Below are 24,000 nucleotides of genomic sequence, written 5' to 3'. Positions count from 1 at the left end.
GGATGAAGAGTGTGTAGAGCATAATTGTGGAATGTCGTCAGAACGACAAACTGAAAACAATGAACTTAAATACTATAGACATGATTAACGAAAACAGGTGCGTGACTCAAAATGTGAAACAGGTGCGTGACGTGACAGGTGAAAACTAATGGTTGCTATGGTGACAAAACAAAACCGAACATGACTAAAACAAAAACATGATCACACAGACATGACAACAGTCTATTATACAGCATTATTCACATGTGAATAATATAAATACAGTGACTGTATTTATATTATTCACATGTGAATAATGCTGTATAATAGACTGTATTTATGTTATTCACCCTGGACATTCAAACTAACACTTTCCCAAGTTCCAAACCAAATTCCTGTTTTTCTGGAAATTCCAACTCTTCAACATTCAAACCATTCCGACATTCAAACCCATTCCAGCGTTGAAACGATTTCAACACTTCAACCTTTTCTGCATTCGCCCTACATTCCATTAGCATTTCAGCATCCAGTAACAAACGTGCCTGCACGTGGCTAGTAGGAGTTGCCAAAAATAAAAAAATAAAAAATAACCACTCCAAGGGACAGCGTTGCGCGGTTGGGAGAATGGCCGTTGCCAGCAACCTGAGGCTTCCTGGTTCGATCCCCAGCTTCTACCAACCGAGTCACGTCCGTCGTGTCCTCGAGCAAGACATTTCACGCTTGCTCCTGATGGGTCCTTTTAATTCTGTCAGCATTTCACTTCAACTTCAGCATTGGAGCATTCACACACAATTATTCTAGTTTTGATGAATAATTTACATTTTCTATTAAAAAAAAACGTTGAATATGTGTTTTATTCAAAAGCAGTTGATTGAAAAATATGAAAGGCCAGAGTCTGTCAGTAACATTGTTGTCCGCTAGGGGGCAGAATCTCACCGAGCAGTTATACGCAGGCTGATAATTACACATTGAAGAAGAAGATAAGCTTCTCAATGTTATTTGAGGACGTGACGGCTCGCTACGTGTCCAAACTGTCCACTTACCTTCCAGGCTGCGGACCTTCTCTACGCCATGGCCGAAGATATGCATCTGTATTGGGGCTCCGGGTCTGCTCCGTGCTGGAGAGTCATGATCGCCCTGGAGGAGAAGAACCTGCAAGGCTTCAAGAATACGCTGCTTTCCTTCGACAAAAACGAGCACAAGTCACCCGGCGTTTTAGCCCAAAACCCCAGAGGACAGGTAAAAAAAGACAAAAAAAAGACAAAAAAGACGGCACTTTTGTCGAATGTGTTCCTTTAATAAACACCAACTAAAGACTGCAGGTTGCCATGCGAGCTGTAACACTCTTCTCTGTGACGTCACGACCAGATTCCATTCAAAACTTTCAGTTTTTGCTTTTTTCGCCAATAAATAATTTGTTGCTAAAAATCATTTCAACACTGGGGGAATAATCAGATACATCACTGTCATTCGGCTCATGTTTAGTTTCTTAATAAGATCGTTTTATACATTCTTTGAACTTATGAATATTCAACTAGCTTAAGTTAAGTGAGCATGCGCATAGGCCCTTCTCAAAAAAAACGCTTCTCAAAACAATAATTAAAATAAAGATATCTGTTGTGGTTTAGTCAAGATACTCACATGCGTTGTGTTTCATAAGAATAATACAATTATATATGTACATTTTAGCGCTCTTTGGGGAGAAAAATTGATATCAGAGTTTTGGACTCGGAAAGATCCGAGTGAACTTGAACGTAGCATAAATGGAGGCCTATTGTATATATATTTTTAATTGAACATACAGACAACATATTGAAAATATGCAACAACAAAAAAAATGAAGGCATTTCCAAAACCATACAATATTTCAAACATTCACAAGGGGGAGCCATCATTATTTTTATGTAAACTAAAAATGTTAAATAAAAAGAGACAACACAAATTGATAAAAATAACTAAAAGTAATAACATACAATTTAAGCCCATTTTTAAAATATATATTATTTTATCTAAAACAACTTAATTTGTCTAATAATAATAAAAAAAATTAAGGACTTGTCATCTTCCAAGATGTTATTAATAATTTGAAATCATTAAACCAGGGTGGAGAATTTGGGTTTCACTTTAAGAAATCGACTTTTATGTAAAAAAAAAAAAAAAAAAGTTTATCTTGCAACATAATATTAATAATCATTTCTAAGTTGCTATTTTTTTAATAAATATACTAAATTTAATCTCGAGACCGTTTGTATCTGATATGATGTCGTATCAGGAATGTGCCAATAATAAAACTTCACATTAGATAATATCATTATATAACAATATTTATTACATAGTATATTTAATTAATAGTTAGAATTTCTATCATGCTAGTTTATTAATGATAATCTGATCTGTATCAGTGTATCATTAATAGTGGTCATGGTTACAGTAGTGTACTAACAGTTTTATTACTTTGAGGAATTAACAATTAACCTGTTTAGTACCCATTCTTTCAACATTAGTTAAATTATTTACATTTGTTAAATGTTACATTTCATGAATATATTATTAGCATCCATTCATAATGTTGACATTGTTTTGCCGCCTGGCAGACTGTATATACACATTCTGTACATATACAATATACATTCACTGTACAAACATACATATACACATACTGTACGTATACAAGTACATATACATACGTACACTCATGCATATAATCACGTTTCATCAAACATAAATTAACGTTGTTGCCCTAGGGTAAACTGGGTAACACATGGCACACTGACAAAGTTTAACCTATTGTTACTATAACAATCTACAAGGTTAATGTAGGTTGCTTCTCTTTCTTCCCCTCCATTTATCTGCTTTCTTTTGTATCTCTAGTTATCATTACATATATGTATTGTTGCATTTGAAACATTTTTTTATGAACACACTTCAGAGTATTGTATTGAGGTACTTGGCACACGTTACAGTTAGCATTTTAAAATGCTAACAACAGCGTGCTAGATTGTTGTTGGAATAATTGTTTGTAAGTTATCACAAAAGAAATGTTGTGTTATGAATGCTGTATTTCGGGGCCTAGCAAGAGGAGGAAGGCTCGTGGAACTCCACTGTGATTTCAGCGCGGACAGATGGCAGGATATGCTCAACTCCCGGAGGAACTCTCTTTGAAGTGTTAAACGAACTCTCTTTGAAGTAATTCACAAACTCTCTTCCAACTATTTGGTCAACGCTATTTACGACCCGCTGCCCTCTTGAAGTTGCTGTGGACAGGAGACGGGAGGGGTTGTCCATTGTCTTCCAACACCTGCCCCAGCTGGATCCAGGAAGAGCCCAAGCCCGAGAAGTCCTCTTCTTGGACTTCAAGGCGACCGAAAACAATGACTGTTTTGCATACTCCCAATTCCTGCTGTGACATATGTTGGTGCGTGAACATGGAACATCTGAATTAAAAGAGGAGACGAAGACCTTCTTCGTCAGAGCGTGGTGCAGGACTGTGCAGAGAGTGCAGTGGCCATGTCTTTCCTCAATATTGAGTCCAAATTGATTTCTGTCTCTGTTTGATTCTTTGCCTTTTGTCCTGTTTAACAGATGTCCTGTGTTTGAACGTGACAATTGTTTTAGCCAATTTAGCAGAAATACACCTAAGTGTTGTATAGTTTTGTGTTTCCCTTCTGTTAACTGTCTAGTTAACAGAGTAATGTTAGCCTTTTTAGCTCATTTTGCTAATATTTTTTTGTTACTTTTAATGCTATCTGGCCAGCTCGCTAACTGTTAGCATTTCAGTTCAGTTTGGCTCTTCGGCAGTCACGAGAAATGTCTGCCAAAATGGAATTTTCTAGTTCTTTGAAAAAAAAAAAGTAAATATTTTACTGGTTTTGAAGGTAGAAACTAGCAAAATGGCCCTCACTTCTTTGCTTTATTTGATTAAATAAACACATTATTGTATTATTTTCCATCATACGTATGGTTTGTTTGAATACTATTATAACAATTCTTAAATTATGCATGTTATGTGTTCAAATAATAACTTTATTTGACTTTATTTCAATAAATGTGATCAAATTTAGAAATAAAATTGCATTAGTACAATTATTAACCTCCTCATTAAGCACGCACATCCTTTCAGGAGTTACTCAACACGGTTCTATGTGGAATAAACACTTTTTACATTACAATAGTGATAATAATAATATGGAAAACCTGTAATAATATCACGCTTTTCTGTTACAGCTTCCTACTTTCAAACATGGAGACAACATCCTGAATGAATCCTACGCAGCCTGCTTCTACCTGGAGGTAAAGCAAAAGAAGGTGTGATGAGGCGTGAGCGTGTTGGAACCTGCACTTTGTTTACTCAGAGTCAGTTCAAGCGTCAGGGGAGCAAGCTGCTCCCAGATGGCGCCGCGGAGCAAGCCCTGGTGTACCAGCGCATGTTCGAGGGGGTCACCTTCTACGACAAACTGTGTAAGACCTTCCTTTCCTTTCCTTCATGGCTTACCTCCACCTTGTCAGGTGAAAGGTCGAATCCTATAAAACACACTAAACCTTCAGTTTTGTTCATGCACGAGGAACAAAGTCCAAAATCACTTTACAGTAAGCTACATTGGGTTATACGTCATATTAAAGTCCTACTCAACTCAAATGTGAATATACAGTACAGGCCAAAAGTTTGGACACACCTTCTCCTCATTCAATGTGTTTTCATGACTATTTACATTGTAGATTGTCACATCAAAACTATGAATGAACACATGTGGAGTTATGCACTTAACAAAAAATAGATGAAATAATTGAAAACATGTTTCATATTCTAGTTTCTTCAAAATAGCCACCCTTTGCTCTGCCTTGCACACTCTTGGCATTCTCTCGATGAGCTTCAAGAGGTAGTCACTTCACAGGTGTGTCTTATCACGTTTGATTAGTGGAATTTCTTGCTTTATCAACAAGGTTTGGACCATCACTTGTGTCGTGAATGAGAAGGTGTGTCCAAACTTTTGGCCTGTGCTGTATACGCCAGCAATGTCCGCCATGTAAATTCTAATTTTGCTGCAGTTTATTTATGGAAAAGTGTTATTAAGGTCCAAAAAGCAATAAGTAGCAAACCACATAGTGTCATATATTCTTATTGGAAATCTTTAATGAGGGCTTCCAGTTTGTTATGATGACAACATTAACCTAAAACAAGTTTTATTTTGAATTATTACACTTGATATGATTGAATATAAACTTACTTTTTGGCATCTTGTTTTTGCTGTTTATTTTTTGCACACCATTGGTCAAAATTCCTTACCTTACATTATAAAAAGTGTTATTAAGGTCCAAAAATCAATAGGTAATAAACCACATATATTCTTATTGACAAAATTTAATGAGGGCTTCCAGTTTGTTATGACAAAATTAACCTAAAACATGTTTTATTTGGTATTATTACACTTGATATAATTGAATTTAAACTTACTTTTTGGCATCTTTTTTTGCTGTTTATTTTGTGTACACCATTGGTTAACATTCCTTACCTTATGTTTTTAAAAAGTGTTATTAAGGTCCAAAAATCAATGGGTAATAAACCACATAATGTCATATATTGGTATTGAAAATCTTTAATGAGGGCTTCCAGTTTGTTATGGTGACAACATTAACCTAAAACATGTTTTATTTAGAATTATTACACTTCATATAATTGAATATAAACTTAATTTTTGGCATCTTGTTTTTGCTGTTTATTTGTTGTACCCCATTGGTCAAAATTCCTTACCTTACATTTTTAAAGTGTTATTAAGGTACAAAATAAATAGGTAACAAACCACATAGTGTCATATATTATTATTGGTTATCTTTAATGAGGGCTTCTAGTTTGTTATGGTGACAAAAGTGACCAAAAACATGTTTTATTTTTATTTATTGAACTTGATATATTTAAATATCAACATATTTTTGTCATTCTGTTTTTGTGTACACAATTGGTCAAAATTCCTTACTTTACATTATAAAAAGTGTTATTAAGGTCCAAAAATCAATAGGTAATAAACCACAAAATGTTATATATTCTTATTGTAAATCTTTAATGAGGACTTCCAGTTTGTTATGGTGACAACATTAACCTAACGCATGTTTTATTTAGAATTATTACACTTGATATAATTGAATATAAACTTACTTTTTGGCATCTTGTTTTTGCTGTTTATTTGTTTTACCCCATTGGTCAAAATTCCTTACCTTACATTTTTAAAGTGTTATTAAGGTCCAAAATAAATAGACAACAAACCACATAGTGTCACCAATTCTTATTGGAAATCTTTAATGAGGGCTTCCAGTTTGTTATGGTGACAAAATTAACCTAAAACATGTTTTATTTTTATTTATTAAACTTTAAATATTTAAATCTCAACATTTATGTCATCCTGTTTTTGCTGTTTTGTTGTCTTTTTGTGTACACCATTTGTCAAAATTCCTTACCTTTATGTTTTTAAAAAGTGTTATTAAGGTCCAAAAATCAATGGGTAATAAACCACATAATGTCATATATTGGTATTGAAAATCTTTAATGAGGACTTCCAGTTTGTTATGGTGACAACATTAACCTAAAACATGTTTTATTTAGAATTATTACACTTGATATAATTGAATATAAACTTTACTTTTTGGCATCTTGTTTTTGCTGTTTATTTGTTGTACCCCATTGGTCAAAATTCCTTACCTTACATTTTTAAAGTGTTATTAAGGTACAAAATAAATAGGTAACAAACCACATAGTGTCATATATTCTTATTGGAAATCTTTAATGAGGGCTTCTAGTTTGTTATGGTGACAAAAGTGACCTAAAAACATGTTTTATTTTTATTTATTGAACTTGATATATTTAAATATAAACATATTTTTGTCATTCTGTTTTTGTGTACACCATTGGTCAAAATTCCTTACATTACATTATAAAAAGTGTTATTAAGATCCAAAAATCAATAGATAATAAACCAAATAATGTCATATATTCTTATTGGAAATCTTTAATGATGACTTCCAGTTTGTTATGGTGACAAAATTAACCTAAAACATGTTTTATTTTTATTTATTAAACTTTAAATATTTAAATATCAACATTTATGTCATCCTGTTTTTGCTGTTTTGTTGTCTTTTTGTGTACACCATTGGTCAAAATTCCTTACCTTACGTTTTTAAAAAGTATCATTAAGGTCCAAAAATCAATGGGTAATAAACCACATAATGTCATATATTGGTATTGAAAATCTTTAATGAGGGCTTCCAGTTTGTTATGGTGACAACATTAACCTAAAACATGTTTTATTTAGAATTATTACACTTGATATAATTGAATATAAACTTACTTTTTGGCATCTTGTTTTTGCTGTTTATTTGTTGTACCCCATTGGTCAAAATTCCTTACCTTACATTTTTAAAGTGTTATTAAGGTCCAAAATAAATAGGTAACAAACCACATAGTGTCATATATTCTTATGGAAATCTTTAATGAGGGCTTCTAGTTCGTGGTGACAAAAGTGACCTAAAAACATGTTTTATTTTTATTTATTGAACTTGATATATTTAAATATCAACATATTTTTGTCATTCTGTTTTTGTGTACACCATTGGTCAAAATTCCTTACCTTACATTATAAAAAGTGTTATTAAGGTCCAAAAATCAATAGATAATAAATCACATAGTGTCATATATTCTTATTGGAAATCTTTAATGGGGGCTTCCAAGTTGTTAAGATGACAAAATTAACCTAAAACATTTTTTATTTTGAATTATTACACTTGATATAATTGAATATAAACTTACTTTTTGGCATCTTGTTTTTGCTGTTTATTTGTTGTACACCATTGGTCAACATTCCTTACTTTACGTTTTTAAAAAGTGTTATTAACGTCCAAAAATCAATAGGTAACAAACCACATAATGTCATATATTCTTATGGACATCTTTAATGAGGGCTTCCAGTTTGTTATGACAAAAGTGACCTAAAACATGTTTTATTTGGACTTATTACACTTGATATAATTTAAATAAACTTACTTTTTGGTATCTTTTTTGTTTTTTGTTTTTGTTATTTGTATTTTTCATACACCATTAGTCAAAATTCCCTCTTACATTATAAAAAGTGTTATTAAGGTCCAAAAATCAATAGACAACAAACCACATAGTGTCACCAATTCTTACTGGAAATCTTTAATGAGGGCTTCCAGTTTGTTTTGGTGACAAAATGAAGTAAAACATGTTTTATTTGGAATGAACACTTCATATAATATACTATAAACATACTTTTTGCCATCTTATTTAATTGTTTTATACCATTGGTCAACATTCCTTACCTCACATTATATTAAAGCCCTTGACAGGTGTGTTCCACGTCTGTCGTTGTTTTGGTCACCATGGCAACACAAAAAGCTGCCGTCTTGACTTGCAGGCGCAGTCATCTACTACGAGTGGTCGGTGCCCGAAGACGAGCGGCACGAGTCGGCCTTGAAGAGAAACTGCGAGGCCCTTGCCACTGAGCTCCACCTGTGGGAGGGTTACCTGCAGGTTTGTTGCCAAACACACAAAAATAGCACTCCTTTCTCTCTGGACACTCCGTCACCTGGCCGCTCTTTGTAGGCGGGACCTTACCTGGCTGGAGCCAACTTCTCATTGGCTGACGTGGCTGTTTTCCCATCTGTGGCTAATCTTTTCAGATTTGGGTAAGGCGGAAATACATTTGTGCTTCAACGGACCCGTTTAATTGGTGCTCTGACCAAACTCTTAACTCAAAACACTTGTATCTCAAATCAATGTCTCCCATTGAAAGGAATTGCAATCGATTTGATTGGATCACATTTATGGATGTATGTTATATTGTCTTTATATTCCACTTTTATTTATATGCCACTAACACAAGAGTTGAGTGTTTTCTTTTGTTGCTTGATTATTCTTGGTTATTTCCAGGCTGACTGCTGTGCGTTATCCGAAATTGGCTGAATATCACACCCTGCTGAAGGATCGACCCAGCGTCCGAGCCAGCTGGCCTCCTCACTGGCAGGAGAACCCCACTGGAGAAGACACACTCAAAGACCTCTGAGGTTATCGCCGTCCAAACCAGGGGTGGGGAAGCTTTTTTTTTTTCCCCGTTTTTTTTTTGTTCATTTTCTCTGCTCCAAAGTCTTCCACGGGCTCATGACTAACACAAAAACAACAACCAGGAGCATCCATGCGCTACATTTGGCCTGACTGTCACAGGGCTTCTTTGTTTCTGTTCCACGTTCCCCTTTGCTCAAATGAAGGCAATAGTTCCATTAGGACGTCGATGAAATCAAAGTGAATTGCATTAAATTAAATTGCACAGGTGAAAAATAAAGTTGTGTTCAATCATAAAACCATACGGCATGCATCCATCATTGCCATTCTCGCCTGAGCTGTGTCAGAACAGGTTTTCCTTTCAGCTTTGTCATTGTGACTTTTTTTTTTTTTTTTTTTTTCCCCTCCCCCAAACTATGTTATCGCATTCGGTGTACTCGGGTCTCCTTTAAATGTTAATGTTGCAAAAGTGTTGAATTTGACACTAATTAGAAAGGAACTGCAGGAAAAAAGACATGCAATGTTAATGAGTAACACTATAGCCACCTTGCACACGAGATCAAGTTGACATAACGTGTGGCATTAAAAGTAAGTGGTGTAACTTGTGTGGAGGTAATTAAAAGAGTCGTTTTGTATGAGTCAATTCATGCTTTTATCGCGTGCAAAGCAATAAAACTTGGAGACTCGGTTGCTTTGGCTCTATTGTGCACACCTTTGTTCTCTGCAGACCTCGGTGAAAAAGTGCCAAGTCACCCTGACGTTTCATCAGAACACATGCAAGAGACATAACTCACAATAACATACCTTGTTACTTATTAGATAGCATCAAAGTTGAGCAATTACAGCCATATCAAGTACTTTGTGAAGATTGCATGCAATATATTCTTTATTTTTAATTAGTAAAAAAAAAAAATTATAAAATATATCTTGTTCTGTAGTAAAAAAAAAAAAAAAAGTACAAATATTCTTTAGTTTGTGTAGCAGTTGGGAAAAAAAAAATATATATATATATATATATATATGATTTATTATCTGGTAGTAGTAGTAAGAAAATAAATGACAAAAATATATGTATTGTAGTAGTTGGAAGGAAAATACATGATAAACATTTATTTATGTCTATTTGTAATTTGAATCAAATTAATAATTCAATTATTATTGTCTAGTAGTATTTTTTTTTAAAAGATAAATATATATTTGTTTAGTAGTAGTTTTAAGATGATGAATGATACAAATAAATTTATGTCCAGTTGTATTTTAAATAAATGATTAAAAAATATATATTGTAGTTAGAAGTAAATAATATTCTTGTGTAGTAGTAGTTAAAAAAAAAAAACATACAAAAAATATATGTCTAGTTGTATTAGTAAGAAAATGTTTTTAAACATAATCTTTATTGTCTAGTAGTAGTGTGTGGGGGGAGAGAGTTTTGAAAAAATACATATTCTTTGTAGTTACAAGAAAACATGATAAAAATATATTTATGTTTAGTAGTAGTTGGAAGGAAATAAATTATGCATATATATATATATATGTATATATATATATATATATATATATATATATATACATACAGTATGTCTAGTAGTAGTTAAAAAAAAAAGATTAAAACATTTTTTTTTATTAGTAGCGACTGGCGAGATTAAAATAAATTAAAATGTATTCTTGTCTGGTTGTACTTCAAAAAAATTATAAAAATACATTTACGCATAGTAGTAGTTATAAATGTGAAAATATTTATTCTATAATAGTAGTTAAAAAAAAAGATCAAAGTGTATTCTTTGTCTTGTAGATACAAGAAAATAAATGATAAAAAATACATTTGTCGCATAGTAGTTAAAATGAATAATAAAAATATATATTTTGTCTATTTGTAGTAAGAAAAAAATAAATAGAAATGTATTTTTGTCTCATGGTAGTAAGAAAAAATATATACAAATATGGTATTTATTGTCTAGTAGTAATGTTTATTGTTTGTATTTATTTATCTATTTTTTATGGTTTACTAGTAGTTAAAAAATATATTTTTAAATATATATTATTTGTCTTATAGTTAGAAGAAAATAAATGATAAAAGTATATGTCTAGTAGTCGTTAAAATAAATGATTAAAAAAATACAGTATATATATATATTTTGTCTATTAGTTGTTAGTTCTTGTCTTGTAGTCGTTAGAAAAAATATATACAAATATATTTATGTTTAGTAGTAATTACAAAATGTTTTTAATAATATTATTTAATGTATTGTAGTAGGTAAAACATATAATATATTAGTTGTCTTGTAGTTAAAATTATTATTTAGTAGTTGGAAAAAAATAAATGATAACATATATTTATGTCTAAAAGTAGTTGGAAGAAAGATTAGAAAATACAAGTATATTCCTTATTATTTTTTGAGTTGGAAAAAAATAAATAATAAAATATATTTATGAATAATAATAGTTAGAAAAAAGATAGATTATACAATATATTTATGTCTAAAAGTAGTTAGAAGAAAGACAAGTATATTCTTTATTATTAAGTAGTTGGTAAAAAAAAATTAATGACAAAATTTATTTTGTCTAATAGTTAGAAAAAAGATAAATGATAAAATATATTTGTCTACTAATAGTTAAAAGAAATATTTAAAAAAGGCAAGTATATCTTTATTATGAAGTAGTTGGGAAAAAATAAATGATAAAATATATTTGTCCAATATTAGTTAGAAAAAAATATTAATGATAAAATATATTTGTCTAATAGTAGTTAGAAGAAAGAGATAAAAAAATGTAATACATATATATATATTATATAATATATATAAGAAAATAAATGATGCAAATATATTCATGACTAGTAGTTAGAAGAAAATAAATGAAAAAATATATTTGGCTAATATTAGTTAGAAAAAATATAAATGATGAAATATATGTGTCTAATAGTAGTTAGAAGAAAGATAAAAAAGTTTAATAAATATATATATATATATATATTATATAATATATATAAGAAAATAGATGATAAACATATATTCATGACTAGCAGTAAGAATAAAATAAATGAAAAAATATGTTTGTCTAATATTAGAACAAAATATAAATGATAAAATATATTTGTCTAATAGTCGTTAGAAGAAAGAGATAACAAATGTAATACATATACATATATATTATATAATACATATAAGAAAATAGATGATAAAAATATATTCATGACTAGTAGTTAGAAGAAAATAAATTTAAAAAAGATGTATTTATGTCAAGTCGTAGTTATTTTGACGTTGTAGTTCAGCCAGCCAGCAAATAATCAAAGAGTAAACAGACAGCTCCAGATGATTCACGCCTGATTACACATGACTAATGTCAACGTATCATGTTTTAAAGTGTATTTCACGGCTATGAAACGGCCATTGAATGCAACAAGAGGCTTCGTGCGGGAGATAAAAATCAATATTTATCAAACTAAATCCAGGGGCGAGGCCAACGTCAAGTTTGGCGGGACTTGTTTGACCGGTTCTGCCCAACCGGAAGTGGTCCGCCCCCAAACGCTGGCCGGTATAAAACAAGAGGCTCGTCACGGAGTCCTCAGCTCACTCTCTCCTTCTCCCCGCTGCAAGTGGAGCGACTCGTAGTGACAACATGGCCAAGGACATGACTCTCTTCTGGGGCGCCGGCTCGCCTCCGTGCTGGAGGGTGCTGATCACCCTGGAGGAGAAGAAGCTGCAGGGCTACAACAGCCACTTGCTGCGCTTTGACAAGATGGAGCACAAGTCGCAGAAGGTCTTGGACATCAACCCCAGAGGCCAAGTAGGTCTGCACGAATCCCTGCAAATGTCGTGATGTTGCACAACTGACGTGTGCATGTTTTCTTGCTGAAGCTTCCGACCTTCAAACATGGAGACAAGATCCTGAATGAGTCCTACGCTGCGTGCTTGTACTTGGAGGTACGTTCACACCACACTAACTTTATTTATCAAGACCTTTTTAAAACTACAGTTGAAGAACAAAGTGCTGTACAACACAAAGAAATAATACAGCCAAAGGACAGACTAAAAAAGAACATTTCAAACAGAGGTAAAATACACACACATACATACATACATACACACACACGCATGTATGTATGTGTGTATGTATATGTGTGTGTATATGTATATATATGTATATACACACATGAACTTGACTTGAGAACATTTGTATTTGCTGCACGTGTGTGTGTGTGTGTGTGAAACTTGACCTGAGTGGGCGTGTTCCTCGTGGTTTTTGTGCACGGAAACAATCAACTATTGTTGTTCTTTTGTCCACCATAACAGGACCAGTTCAAGGCCCAGGGCACCAAGCTGATCCCAGAGTGCCCTGCAGAACGTGCCAAGATATACCAGCGCATGTTTGAGGGCGTCCCCCTCGGCCAGAAGCTTGGTATGCAATTATAATTTTTTTTTTTTCATCCATTGTTGTTTTTCCCCCTGTTGTCCCCCTCAAGGGGCGTCACTCCATATCAACATGGTCTCCAGAGACATCTGAGCTGCACAAAAACACATCACGTGCTCGCGGCAAACCTCAAAAACAAGGCACCAGTCATGTTATGAAAGTTAATCCAATACCGGGTCACATGTTTGGACTGGCTGCTATTATGTATTAATATTGGGTTTTGGCTAAAGCCCAAATTTAATATTTTGTAAGCTGCTTAATTTCTTGTGGCTCTCTGATTTATGTTGGCGGTATTTTATTTTATTTTTTTAAGAGTAGTTTGTGGATAGGGGGAAAAGCACATTAATAAAACATAGAAATGTGTTATATATTATTTAGCAGTATATTGTTTATTATTTGTTTAATAGTAGTTAGAAAAACAAATGATCAAATGTATTTACTGTTTTAATAGTAGTTCCATAAAAGATTTTAAAAAGACAAATGTATTCTTTATTATTTAGTGGTTAGAAAAAAATTAATGATAAAATATATTTATGTCAAATAATAGTTAGAAAAAAGATTTAAAAAAATAAAAAAAGCCACAAATAATTATTTACTAGTTGGAAATAAATACATGATAACATATTTATGTCTAAAAGTAGTTGGAAGAAAGATTAGAAATCACAAGTATATTCCTTATTTTTTAGTTGGAAAAAAATAAATGATAAAATATATTTATGTCTAATAATAGTTAGAAGAAAGATTAAAACAAAGGCAAATATGTTCTTTATTATTAAGTAGTTGGGAAAAAATAAATGATGAAATATATTTGTCTAATATTAGTTGGAAAAAAATATAAATTATAAAATTGTCTAATCGTAGTTAGAAGAAAGAGATAAAATTGTATATGTATGTATACATGTGTGTGTGTGTGTATATATATATATATATATATATATATATATATATATATATATATATATATATATATATATTGTTAAGTAGTAGAATAAAATGGTAAAGTCATGTCCTGCAGTAGTTAAGGAAAAAAAAATTATATATATATATATATATATGATTATTTGTCTCATAGTAGTTAGAGAAAAAAATAATAATACAATGTATTCTCTTCTAAAATAAGTTTAAAAAATAAATATTTCTACACATTTCTTTCAATTGCATCATATTAAATATGATTTGAAGATATAATGCAAGACAACTCAGAAAATACTTTAAAAAAAGTTTCATAGTTATCATAGTGCAATAAAAATAGTGATTTTCAGAATAGGAATGAAATATTTAAATTATGTATAAATAAATAGAAGCACTAAATATATAGAGAAAATATTATACTGTAGTTATACTACATATTTATTGCATATAATTAAATAATGTTAGTTTAAGTATTTTCCAAGTGAAAGGTGAATAAAATGACCAAAGTAATCAGCCAAAATGACAGGAGTAAAGAGTAAAAATATAGTAAGTGGTGGACCAGACTAGTGGGGGAAAAAAACACTTTGTGTGTGGCCGCACCCTCGCTAGATTGAACGGATGTCTTCAAATATCTTCTTGTCACGATCTAACTTGTTGGCATTTTGCAGGAGAAGTTATCTACTATGAATGGAAGGTCCCGGAAGCGGAGAGACACGACTCTGCAGTGACGAGAAACCGGAAAGCGTTATCTGATGAAATCAAACTGTGGGAGAAATACCTGCAGGAGGTGAAGATGAACCCAAAATACATCCATTCTGATACAATATATTTAAAGTAGTATCAAGCATTAGCATGCTTTAATTTTTCGAAAATTAGATAGCATTATTTGACATTATAACTACAAAGCCCTGTCATCACTTGTTCCTTATCCCATTACAGACATTTCCTGAAAGTTACATGAAAATCCACTCATAACTTTTTGCTACTATCTATAGCAGAATGAAAGAAACCGAGTGAACACTCTTGTCAGTCATCCACCGTCTTTGTCTCACACACACACACACACACACACACACACACACACACACACTGATGAAATAACGTAATAACGGATTAGACACAAAATTGAATAGGTCCCATTTTGGAGGAAGTTTCATGAAAGTCTGCGTTTAACTTTTTATATTGTGTTGCATTTATATGTACATTAATATTCTATAGAAGGACGTACAGCACCATCTAGTGGTGGGTTGGCGGTTTTGCAGATTTGCCTTCATAAAACCACAGCAGCCAGGATTTTCTATTATGACAATATCTCATGTCCAACAATCCCTCTTCTCTGTCTTGCAGGGGCCAGGCCCTTTTCTGTCGGGAAAGACATTTTCAATGGCTGATGTCCTTGTTTTCCCAGGCATTGCCTACGCGTTCCACTATGGGTACGATTGTTTTGTGTTTGACAATCTTTTACACATTTTAATACGATATCTTTTCTTAATTTTTTTTTTTTTTAGGTTGTGTCCTAAAAGTTACCCGAAACTGGCTGAATACTACAATAATTTGAAGGCTCGGAAGAGCATCAAAGACACGTGGCCTTCAACTTGGGAGGAAGGAAAGGAAACCAAACTCAAAGGCATCTAAAATTGTCGTCGTTGTGGCTTGTGCAGCCCTTTGAGATACTCGTGATTTAGGGCTCTATAAATAAACTTTGATTGAAAATGGAAAACAAACATTTTTATAAGACCGCTCTTTGTATTGCACTACAATAGGATGTTGTACTGTGGTTTATTAGCTGCTTTTGTGCTATAAAAGTCAATAAAAACATAACTTGGACATGAATGTGCTATTGTGCAACCATTCCTGTGTGCTAAAGGTCCCCAACGCACCATTTTTTTTTTTCCGACCATGTGGTTGTAGAGACATTGTTATGTAACCGGGCTCAAATAACACTTCCAAAACATTATGTAAGAGAAGTTCAACTTCCTTGAGTAAAAACAAAGTAGGTATTTGATTATTTATTTTTGACAAAATGTACCATCAAAGAAAAAAAATTGTTATAGTACAATTAAAATGTTGTATTATCAAAATAATTTTAAATTAAATACATAAAATATGTATTTTTTAATTGTGTATATATATTTTTTTCACATTTAGAATTTCAATTTCTATGCTCTTACACTGTATTTCTGTAGCTTCATGCATTAAGTACTTCAGCTACCTTGACTCAAAACAAAAGGTATGTACTTTATTTTTTGATAAACTGTCATTTATTTTCTACAAAATGTACCATAAAAGAAAAACATGTTTTCCTTATAGTACAATTTTTATTTTGTATTATCAAATTAATTTCAATTGAATACAAAACATACAATAATATATAAATATATATTTTTAATTCATAATTTCAATTCTTACACTATATTTCTGGTTTTTTTTTTACCAACTGGTATTTATTTTCTACAAAATTTACCATAAAAATATTTTTACATTGTTGTAGTAGACTTTCTGTAATTTACTAGTTTCATGGTTCATCTAAAACATGCATACAATTGCATCTTTTTAAATTTCTCTTTTCAACATGTTCGAAAAGGAGTAGGAAGAAGCAGAGTTTATTTAATCATACCCCTTTTCCTTTACAGACCAATTGTTGACACTTTTGTTTACTTCCTGTTTTCAAAAAATAAATAAAAAAAGTGAAGTAAGTTGTATTTTAATAGAGTGAAAGATAATCTGATACAAGAAAATATTTTTTTAAATTAATATATAGTGGATTTTTTTTTTTTTTTCAAATTTACCATTTCAATTCGTACGTTCTTACACTGTATTTTTGTGGCTTCATGCATTAAGTACTTCAGCTACCTTGACTAAAAACAAAAGAAAAAATACTTTATTTTTTGATAAACTCATTTATTTTCTACAAAATGTAACACAAAAGAAAAACATACTTTCATTGGGGGGGGGGGATTGGAGAAAAATAGTCTTGGAAAAAAAAAATACTCAAAATAACCAGTGAGTGCGCACATAAAATAAATTGCCATAACTGGAAAGAAAAAGAAAACTACAGATTTCGGCCATTTTTGCAAGTTTTTGCAAGTTATGCACATAATCTAAAGATAAAAGTAAAGTTGTGTTTCCTTACTTAAGGCACAAGCAAGAGACTTTGCAGCGACCAATCAAATGACCGAATATGAAGCTGAGATAGGCAAAAGGGACAAGCGGTAGAAAATGAATGGATGGATGGAGTAACAATTACTTTCATCCCATTGATTTTTTTGAATGTTGATGTTCTAATTAATCTAATTTTCAGTGAATGTATAGGATAGGCAAATATAAGCCTTGGCTTCAGTCTATTCTTATTCGGTCATTCTTTTTCTTTTCTTTTTGTGTGTAAATGTGTATGATTGTTATTTATGTATAATCTGTACTGTTAAACTGATCACACAAAATGGTTGATTATTTGACCGAAATAAACTTATTTCATTCATTCATTCTCCTAATATGGCAAAGTCATGACATAATATGACCCTCTGATTGGCTCGCCAGTGTCTGACCAAGTCTGTGACCCAGACCGCTCTGGCTGCAGTGCCCTCTGCTGGTTGTTCAGGGGAGTGTGTAGGTCACATGTATTTGTGCATCTGGTTTGTGGTAGGAATGTCTCATCGACACAAAAGCAAAAAAGTGGCAAAGTCATGACATAATATGACCCTCCCTAGTGTGCCTCTGATTGGCTCGCCAGTGTCTGACCATGTCTGTGACCCAGACCGCTCTGGCTGCAGTGCCCTCTGCTGGTTGTTCAGGGGAGTGTGTAGGTCACATTTATTTGTGCATCTGGTTTGTGGTAGGAATGTCTCATCGACACAAAGGCAAAAAAGTGATCCACGTATGCAAATTCAATACAAATAAAATTCAAAATCAAGCATATTTATATTCAAATCTCAAAAATATATTTACAAATACACATTTATTTATACAAATTCTTGATTTATTTTTGTCTCACATTTTTACATTTATAAATTTTATTTGTATATATTTTCAAATTTCAAAAATATATTTACAAATACGCATTTATTTATACAAATTATTTATTCATTTGTATATCACATTTGTATTTGTATATTTATTAATATATGCATATGTATTAATATCATATTGATATATATAAGTTGATGTGAGACAATTCTACTTCCATAAACAACAAACATACATTTATAATTCACACAAAAGTCAAGGCGCTTTCAACATCGATGAAAAAAAACGTAAGCAAATACAGATAGAGTATTAAATATGATAAATAATAATAATAAAAGATACGACAAAAGACAAAAAGGGCTACCTAAATCACTTTAAATGTTTTTAACAGATATATCAATTAAAGGGCTTTTGTACTCTTAATCATTCTCCAAGATTTTATTGATAATTGTAAACCATTAAGCCAATTATAAAATGTAGGCCTTGCTTTCATTAATCAACATTTATGTAGAATTTTTTTTGCCTGGCGCATAATAATGTTGACAAACATTTCTATGTTACAGTCGTTTATAAAAATACCAAATTGGGTCATCTCCACACCCTTGTCTCTGACAAGAATACAACTTAGAATAGAAGGAGAACATCTCTTTTTGGATGATTTCAGTGTCTTTGCATTCTTTTCCATTTATTATTAAACTTTTACAGAATTTCTCTGTTGTCTACTCCTCTCCAGACTACTAAAATAGGAGGATTGTTTCTTCCCCTTCCTCAATCTACTTAGCACATGACCTTATGAAGGCCACTTCTGCTTTTTTCAGATAAAATTGATCGAGTTTAGCTTGTAATTTTATGAATTTGTCATTTTCTAAAGTATCACCACCAACACCAACGCACACTTTGCTTACTTCCTGGAGTAAATTACGTACATAACTAATTTTCTTTTTCTACAAGTCTTTACTGAATTTGATACTAAATTCCCTGATTTTAAATGGAATGAATTCCCATTTATTGATATAATCTGAGATTGAGTCATCGTCTTCAATCTCATTTATTATGCTTTTTATTATATCGCAATAATCTTCATTTTGTAACAAACTGGCGTTAAATGTAATCCATGTATAACTTTTGACATTGGGATTTAACATTCTCCATATTTCTAATACATTATTGTCCATCATAAATGTGTTTATAACGTTTGCACCATGTTTTGAATTTGGTAAAGAAAAAAACAAAACACGATCGGCGCATGCGCAAAGAACACTTTTTATTTTCTTATAATCTTTATTTAAATAACAATGTTGGTTAAAAGATAACATACAAGACTAAACTAAAGTTATTTAAGAATACAGGATTTATTTTGAAACCGTACAGAAAAATCAACATTTAAAAAAGAAATGATACGCAACTGGCGCCCCCTTGTGTCACTCGCTGCTATGACTGAAGATAAAAAGTGGCGATAATACTCCTGATTTTTTTTTACAAATCTACCCCTTGTTTATTTTTATATTTGTATTCTCTTTGACTTCTATGTAATCTATTATTTTAATAAATAATAATAATAATAATAAACCATTGACAAAAGATTCAAATATCAAACAATGTGACGTTGCGGATATCCGTCATAAAATATTTCTAAAAAGGAAGTGACGTAGACTTCGCACAAACGTGGACGGATCGGTTTTTCCGGTACCGGTCGGGCAGCAGAGATTAGCCATTTTTGTCATTTTCAATTTTCTACCTTATCCTATTTTCTGTTATTATTTATTATTATTTTTATATTATATTTGTGTTTTTGCTTTAATTTTCTTTTGTGAAAGACAGTATTTGCTCAACCTGATGGATGTTTGAAAGTGTTGAGATATGTGGAAAGTGCCTGGGTTTTTGTGTAAATTGAGAATACATGTTTGTATGTACATTGTTCAATTAAAAAAAATAAAAATAAATAAATAAAAATGTTCCTCCTGCAAGCAGGGGGCGGGGCTAGTGTAATTGAAGTCACCTGTGCCATCCATCCATCCATCCATTTTCCTACCGCTTATCCCCTTCGGGGTCGCGGGGGGCGCTGGAGCCTATCTCAGCTAAAATTGGGTGGAAGGCGGGATACACCCTGGACAAGTCGCCATCTCATCGCAGGGCCAACACAGATAGACAACATTCACACACTTGGGCCAATTTAGTGTTGCCAATCAACCTATCCCCAGGTGCATGTCTTTGGAGGTGGGAGGAAGCCGGAGTACCCGGAGGGAACCCACGCACCTGTGCTCACCTGTAAAAGCAGGACTCCATCAACACTCTTTCTCTCTGCTCCTCCAGGTAACCAGCTCTTTTATTATAATTTACAATAAACAACATTCTAATTGGCCGAGAGTGATACCTAGTTTATCACAATTAATTTGTTCTAGTCCTGACCGTGCTATACAATTTTTTTTTTTTGCAAATAATATTAATATATATACAATATTTTCATAGTTAGAGTATTGATTGATTGATTGATTGAGACTTTTATTAGTAGATTGCACAGTACAGTACATATTCCGTACAAATGACCACTAAATGGTAACACCCCAATAAGTTTTTCAACTTGTTTAAGTAGGCTTCCACTTAAACAAATGTTTACAACTTTCCATTTTTGTACATAATTAGAGCCCTCTAAACATGAAATAACAGCCATATGTCACCTTTACACCCCTTTCACCTAATATAGTAGCCTTAATACCTAAGTGTGTTTGACTGTTGATTACAGCATCAGTGCTATGGTTGTCACCCGGCCACTACAACATAACCACGACATGGATATACTTCATAACACCTCTAAGTTAGAACTGGGCTTCCATGTGCTAAAACCGCTGCCAAAAGTTGGTCAACTTGACAGTCGCAGTTACGACCATGAGCCGTGTTGTTAGCATTCTGTGTTGTTAGCATTGCGTGTCTCGCGGTATCGTCCCGTGTGACTCACGTCAAAGGCTCACCAATGTCATTTCCACATATCATTCCCTAGACAGCTGCTGCTGGCAGTCTTGTCTTTTGACATTGATCATCGACAATGGGGAGATGTGTTATCACCCCAGGCTAACCTCCTCCAACCTCCTGAGGAATAAAGCTGCGAACAATGGGAGACCGGGCTTTCTTTTCCGCCGCTCCCAGTCTGTGGAACGCTCTCCCTGACCACCCGAGGGCACCACAGACTGTGGATGCTTTTAAAAAAAGGCTTAAAACCCCTTCTTTTTAAAAAAGCCTTTTTTTTTAGATATATGCGTGCTAGTTCTAGCTATTAGGCTGTTCTAGTTTTTATTTGTTTTTATTTTTATTATCTTTTTATTTTTTAATACACTGTAGCACTTTGAGGTTGTTTGCTCAATGTAAAGTGCTTTTACAAATAAAATCTATTATTATTATTATTATTATTATTATTATTATTATTATTGTTATTGATGAGGCAGGAGTTGAGCACGAAGTAAATCAAAAAGTTGTTCTGCATAAAGTTGGTCAACTTGATTGTCGCGGTGAAGACATCGCCAAGGTTAGCCGCCATGTTGTTGTTAGGATTATTCAACCTTGACCCTTGGTGAATCTCTATATTGATCACCATGACTTAATAATAATGATTAAGACAAATACTGCACTGTAATATATAAGACTTAATTTAGGCCCAAAATATGTTGAATATGCTTAAAAAGTGCAATGTGGTTAAGTCGCAATATTGTACACTTTTTTTTTTTCTTACTAATTGGTTATTGAGCAAGGTTTTTAAATAAAAAAGTTTGAATAATTTAGCAAGTTTCTCCGTAAATATGAATAATAGGCTGCAGCCTGGACAAAAGCTCATTTTAATTGAGGCCGTACACTTGGAACACAATATAAAGTGCTATACAGTACTGTGTATTTACAAACATAACAAGCGTCTGATGAATTAACTATCTCCTTATTTACAAGCCAAAACAACAACGACAAGCTGAACTGTGCTGTAAACTGTATGCCCGGGGTGTCCAAAGTGCGGCCCAGGGGCCATTTGCGATTCACAGCTCATTTTTCAATGGCCCGCGGCACATTTTTAAGATACTATTACAAAAAAAAATGGAATGAAAGAGCAAAGCAGGTGTAATGTCATGAGAAAATATGGCAATATTGACTATGATAACACAGAACTGCCATGTGGGCTGTTTTTTTTTTTACTGTCATTGCTCAAAAAAATTATAAAACTAATCGACAGATCTGAAGGTGATCGAGAGATTGAACTGTTGTAAGTATAAATAATAAATATTGATATATGACTTATTTTTAACATGTTCATGAGTGGGGGCCTTTTGGATCCTTGAGAACTTTAGTGTAATATTTTTCTTTAACCTATCATTGTAGTCATTGTGTTATAAATTATTTACCAATCCAATTACTTCACAACAAATATTCCATTTTGAAAAACGCTTTGGGAAACATATAGCACATTTTGTAGTTTTTACCATGGAAAAACAATGTTTTCTTTGAAAAATAAAAAGGAGCATAAGACAAAAAAAATATTATGGCAATGGATAGAGCTGAAATTGAACTATATTTTAATGCTGAAAGTAAAAAAAAAAGACTTATTTTTAACACTTTAATGACTGGGACCTTTAACGTTCACCAAAATTTAAGGGAGCTTAAGGGTTACAATACAGGTAAAAGCCAGTAAATTAGAATATTTTGAAAAACTTGATTTATTTCAGTAATTGCATTCAAAAGGTATAACTTGTACATTGTATTTATTCATTGCACACAGACTGATGCATTCAAATGTTTATTTCATTTAATTTTGATGATTTGAAGTGGCAACAAATGAAAATCCAAAATTCCGTGTGTCACAAAATTAGAATATTACTTAAGGCTAATACAAAAAAGGGATTTTTAGAAATGTTGGCCAACTGAAAAGTATGAAAATGAAAAATATGAGCATGTACAATACTCAATACTTGGTTGGAGCTCCTTTTGCCTCAATTACTGCGTTAATGCGGCGTGGCATGGAGTCGATGAGTTTCTGGCACTGCTCAGGTGTTATGAGAGCCCAGGTTGCTCTGATAGTGGCCTTCAACTCTTCTGCGTTTTTGGGTCTGGCATTCTGCATCTTCCTTTTCACAATACCCCACAGATTTTCTATGGGGCTAAGGTCAGGGGAGTTGGCGGGCAAATTTAGAACAGAAATACCATGGTCCGTAAACCAGGCACGGGTAGATTCTGCGCTGTGTGCAGGCGCCAAGTCCTGTTGGAACTTGAAATCTCCATCTCCATAGAGCAGGTCAGCAGCAGGAAGCATGAAGTGCTCTAAAACTTGCTGGTAGACGGCTGCGTTGACCCTGGATCTCAGGAAACAGAGTGGACCGACACCAGCAGATGACATGGCACCCCAAACCATCACCCAACCATGCAAATTTTGCATTTCCTTTGGAAATCGAGGTCCCAGAGTCTGGAGGAAGACAGGAGAGGCACAGGATCCACGTTGCCTGAAGTCTAGTGTAAAGTTTCCACCATCAGTGATGGTTTGGGGTGCCATGTCATCTGCTGGTGTCGGTCCACTCTGTTTCCTGAGATCCATGGTCAACGCAGCCGTCTACCAGCAAGTTTTAGAGCACTTCATGCTTCCTGCTGCTGACCTGCTCTATGGAGATGGAGATTTCAAGTTCCAACAGGACTTGGCGCCTGCA

The 24,000-nt window shown here is 32.9% G+C and overlaps 3 protein-coding genes across 3 annotated transcripts in view; all 3 read left to right on the top strand.

The window, feature by feature from the left end:
- Positions 1-940: 940 nt before the first annotated feature.
- On the top strand, positions 941-9,342 carry LOC133620824 (glutathione S-transferase A-like). Its single transcript, XM_061982414.2, has 6 exons — positions 941-1,218; positions 4,204-4,269; positions 4,332-4,437; positions 8,400-8,515; positions 8,588-8,670; positions 8,915-9,342. Exons 1-6 carry the CDS (start codon positions 1,051-1,053, stop codon positions 9,045-9,047), a joined length of 672 nt encoding a protein of 223 aa, XP_061838398.1. The 5' UTR covers positions 941-1,050; the 3' UTR covers positions 9,048-9,342.
- A 3,264-nt stretch (positions 9,343-12,606) lies between these two features.
- LOC133620825 (glutathione S-transferase A-like) lies at positions 12,607-16,198 on the top strand. The gene is made up of 6 exons (XM_061982415.2): positions 12,607-12,829; positions 12,901-12,966; positions 13,336-13,441; positions 15,034-15,152; positions 15,713-15,798; positions 15,874-16,198. Exons 1-6 carry the CDS (start codon positions 12,662-12,664, stop codon positions 15,998-16,000), a joined length of 672 nt encoding a protein of 223 aa, XP_061838399.2. The 5' UTR covers positions 12,607-12,661; the 3' UTR covers positions 16,001-16,198.
- Positions 16,199-20,518: 4,320 nt separating this feature from the next.
- Positions 20,519-24,000, top strand: part of LOC133621313 (coagulation factor XI-like) — a 12,303-nt gene continuing 8,821 nt past the window's right edge. The window contains exon 1 of the mRNA XM_061983338.2: positions 20,519-20,641. Coding sequence (XP_061839322.2) covers positions 20,534-20,641 — 108 coding nt within the window. The 5' untranslated portion in view covers positions 20,519-20,533. The remainder of the gene's footprint in view (positions 20,642-24,000) is intronic.

Source organism: Nerophis lumbriciformis, linkage group LG21 (genome assembly GCF_033978685.3).
Source record: "Nerophis lumbriciformis linkage group LG21, RoL_Nlum_v2.1, whole genome shotgun sequence".
Lineage (NCBI taxonomy): Eukaryota > Metazoa > Chordata > Actinopteri > Syngnathiformes > Syngnathidae > Nerophis > Nerophis lumbriciformis.
This window is presented reverse-complemented; position numbering and strand designations above follow the sequence as displayed.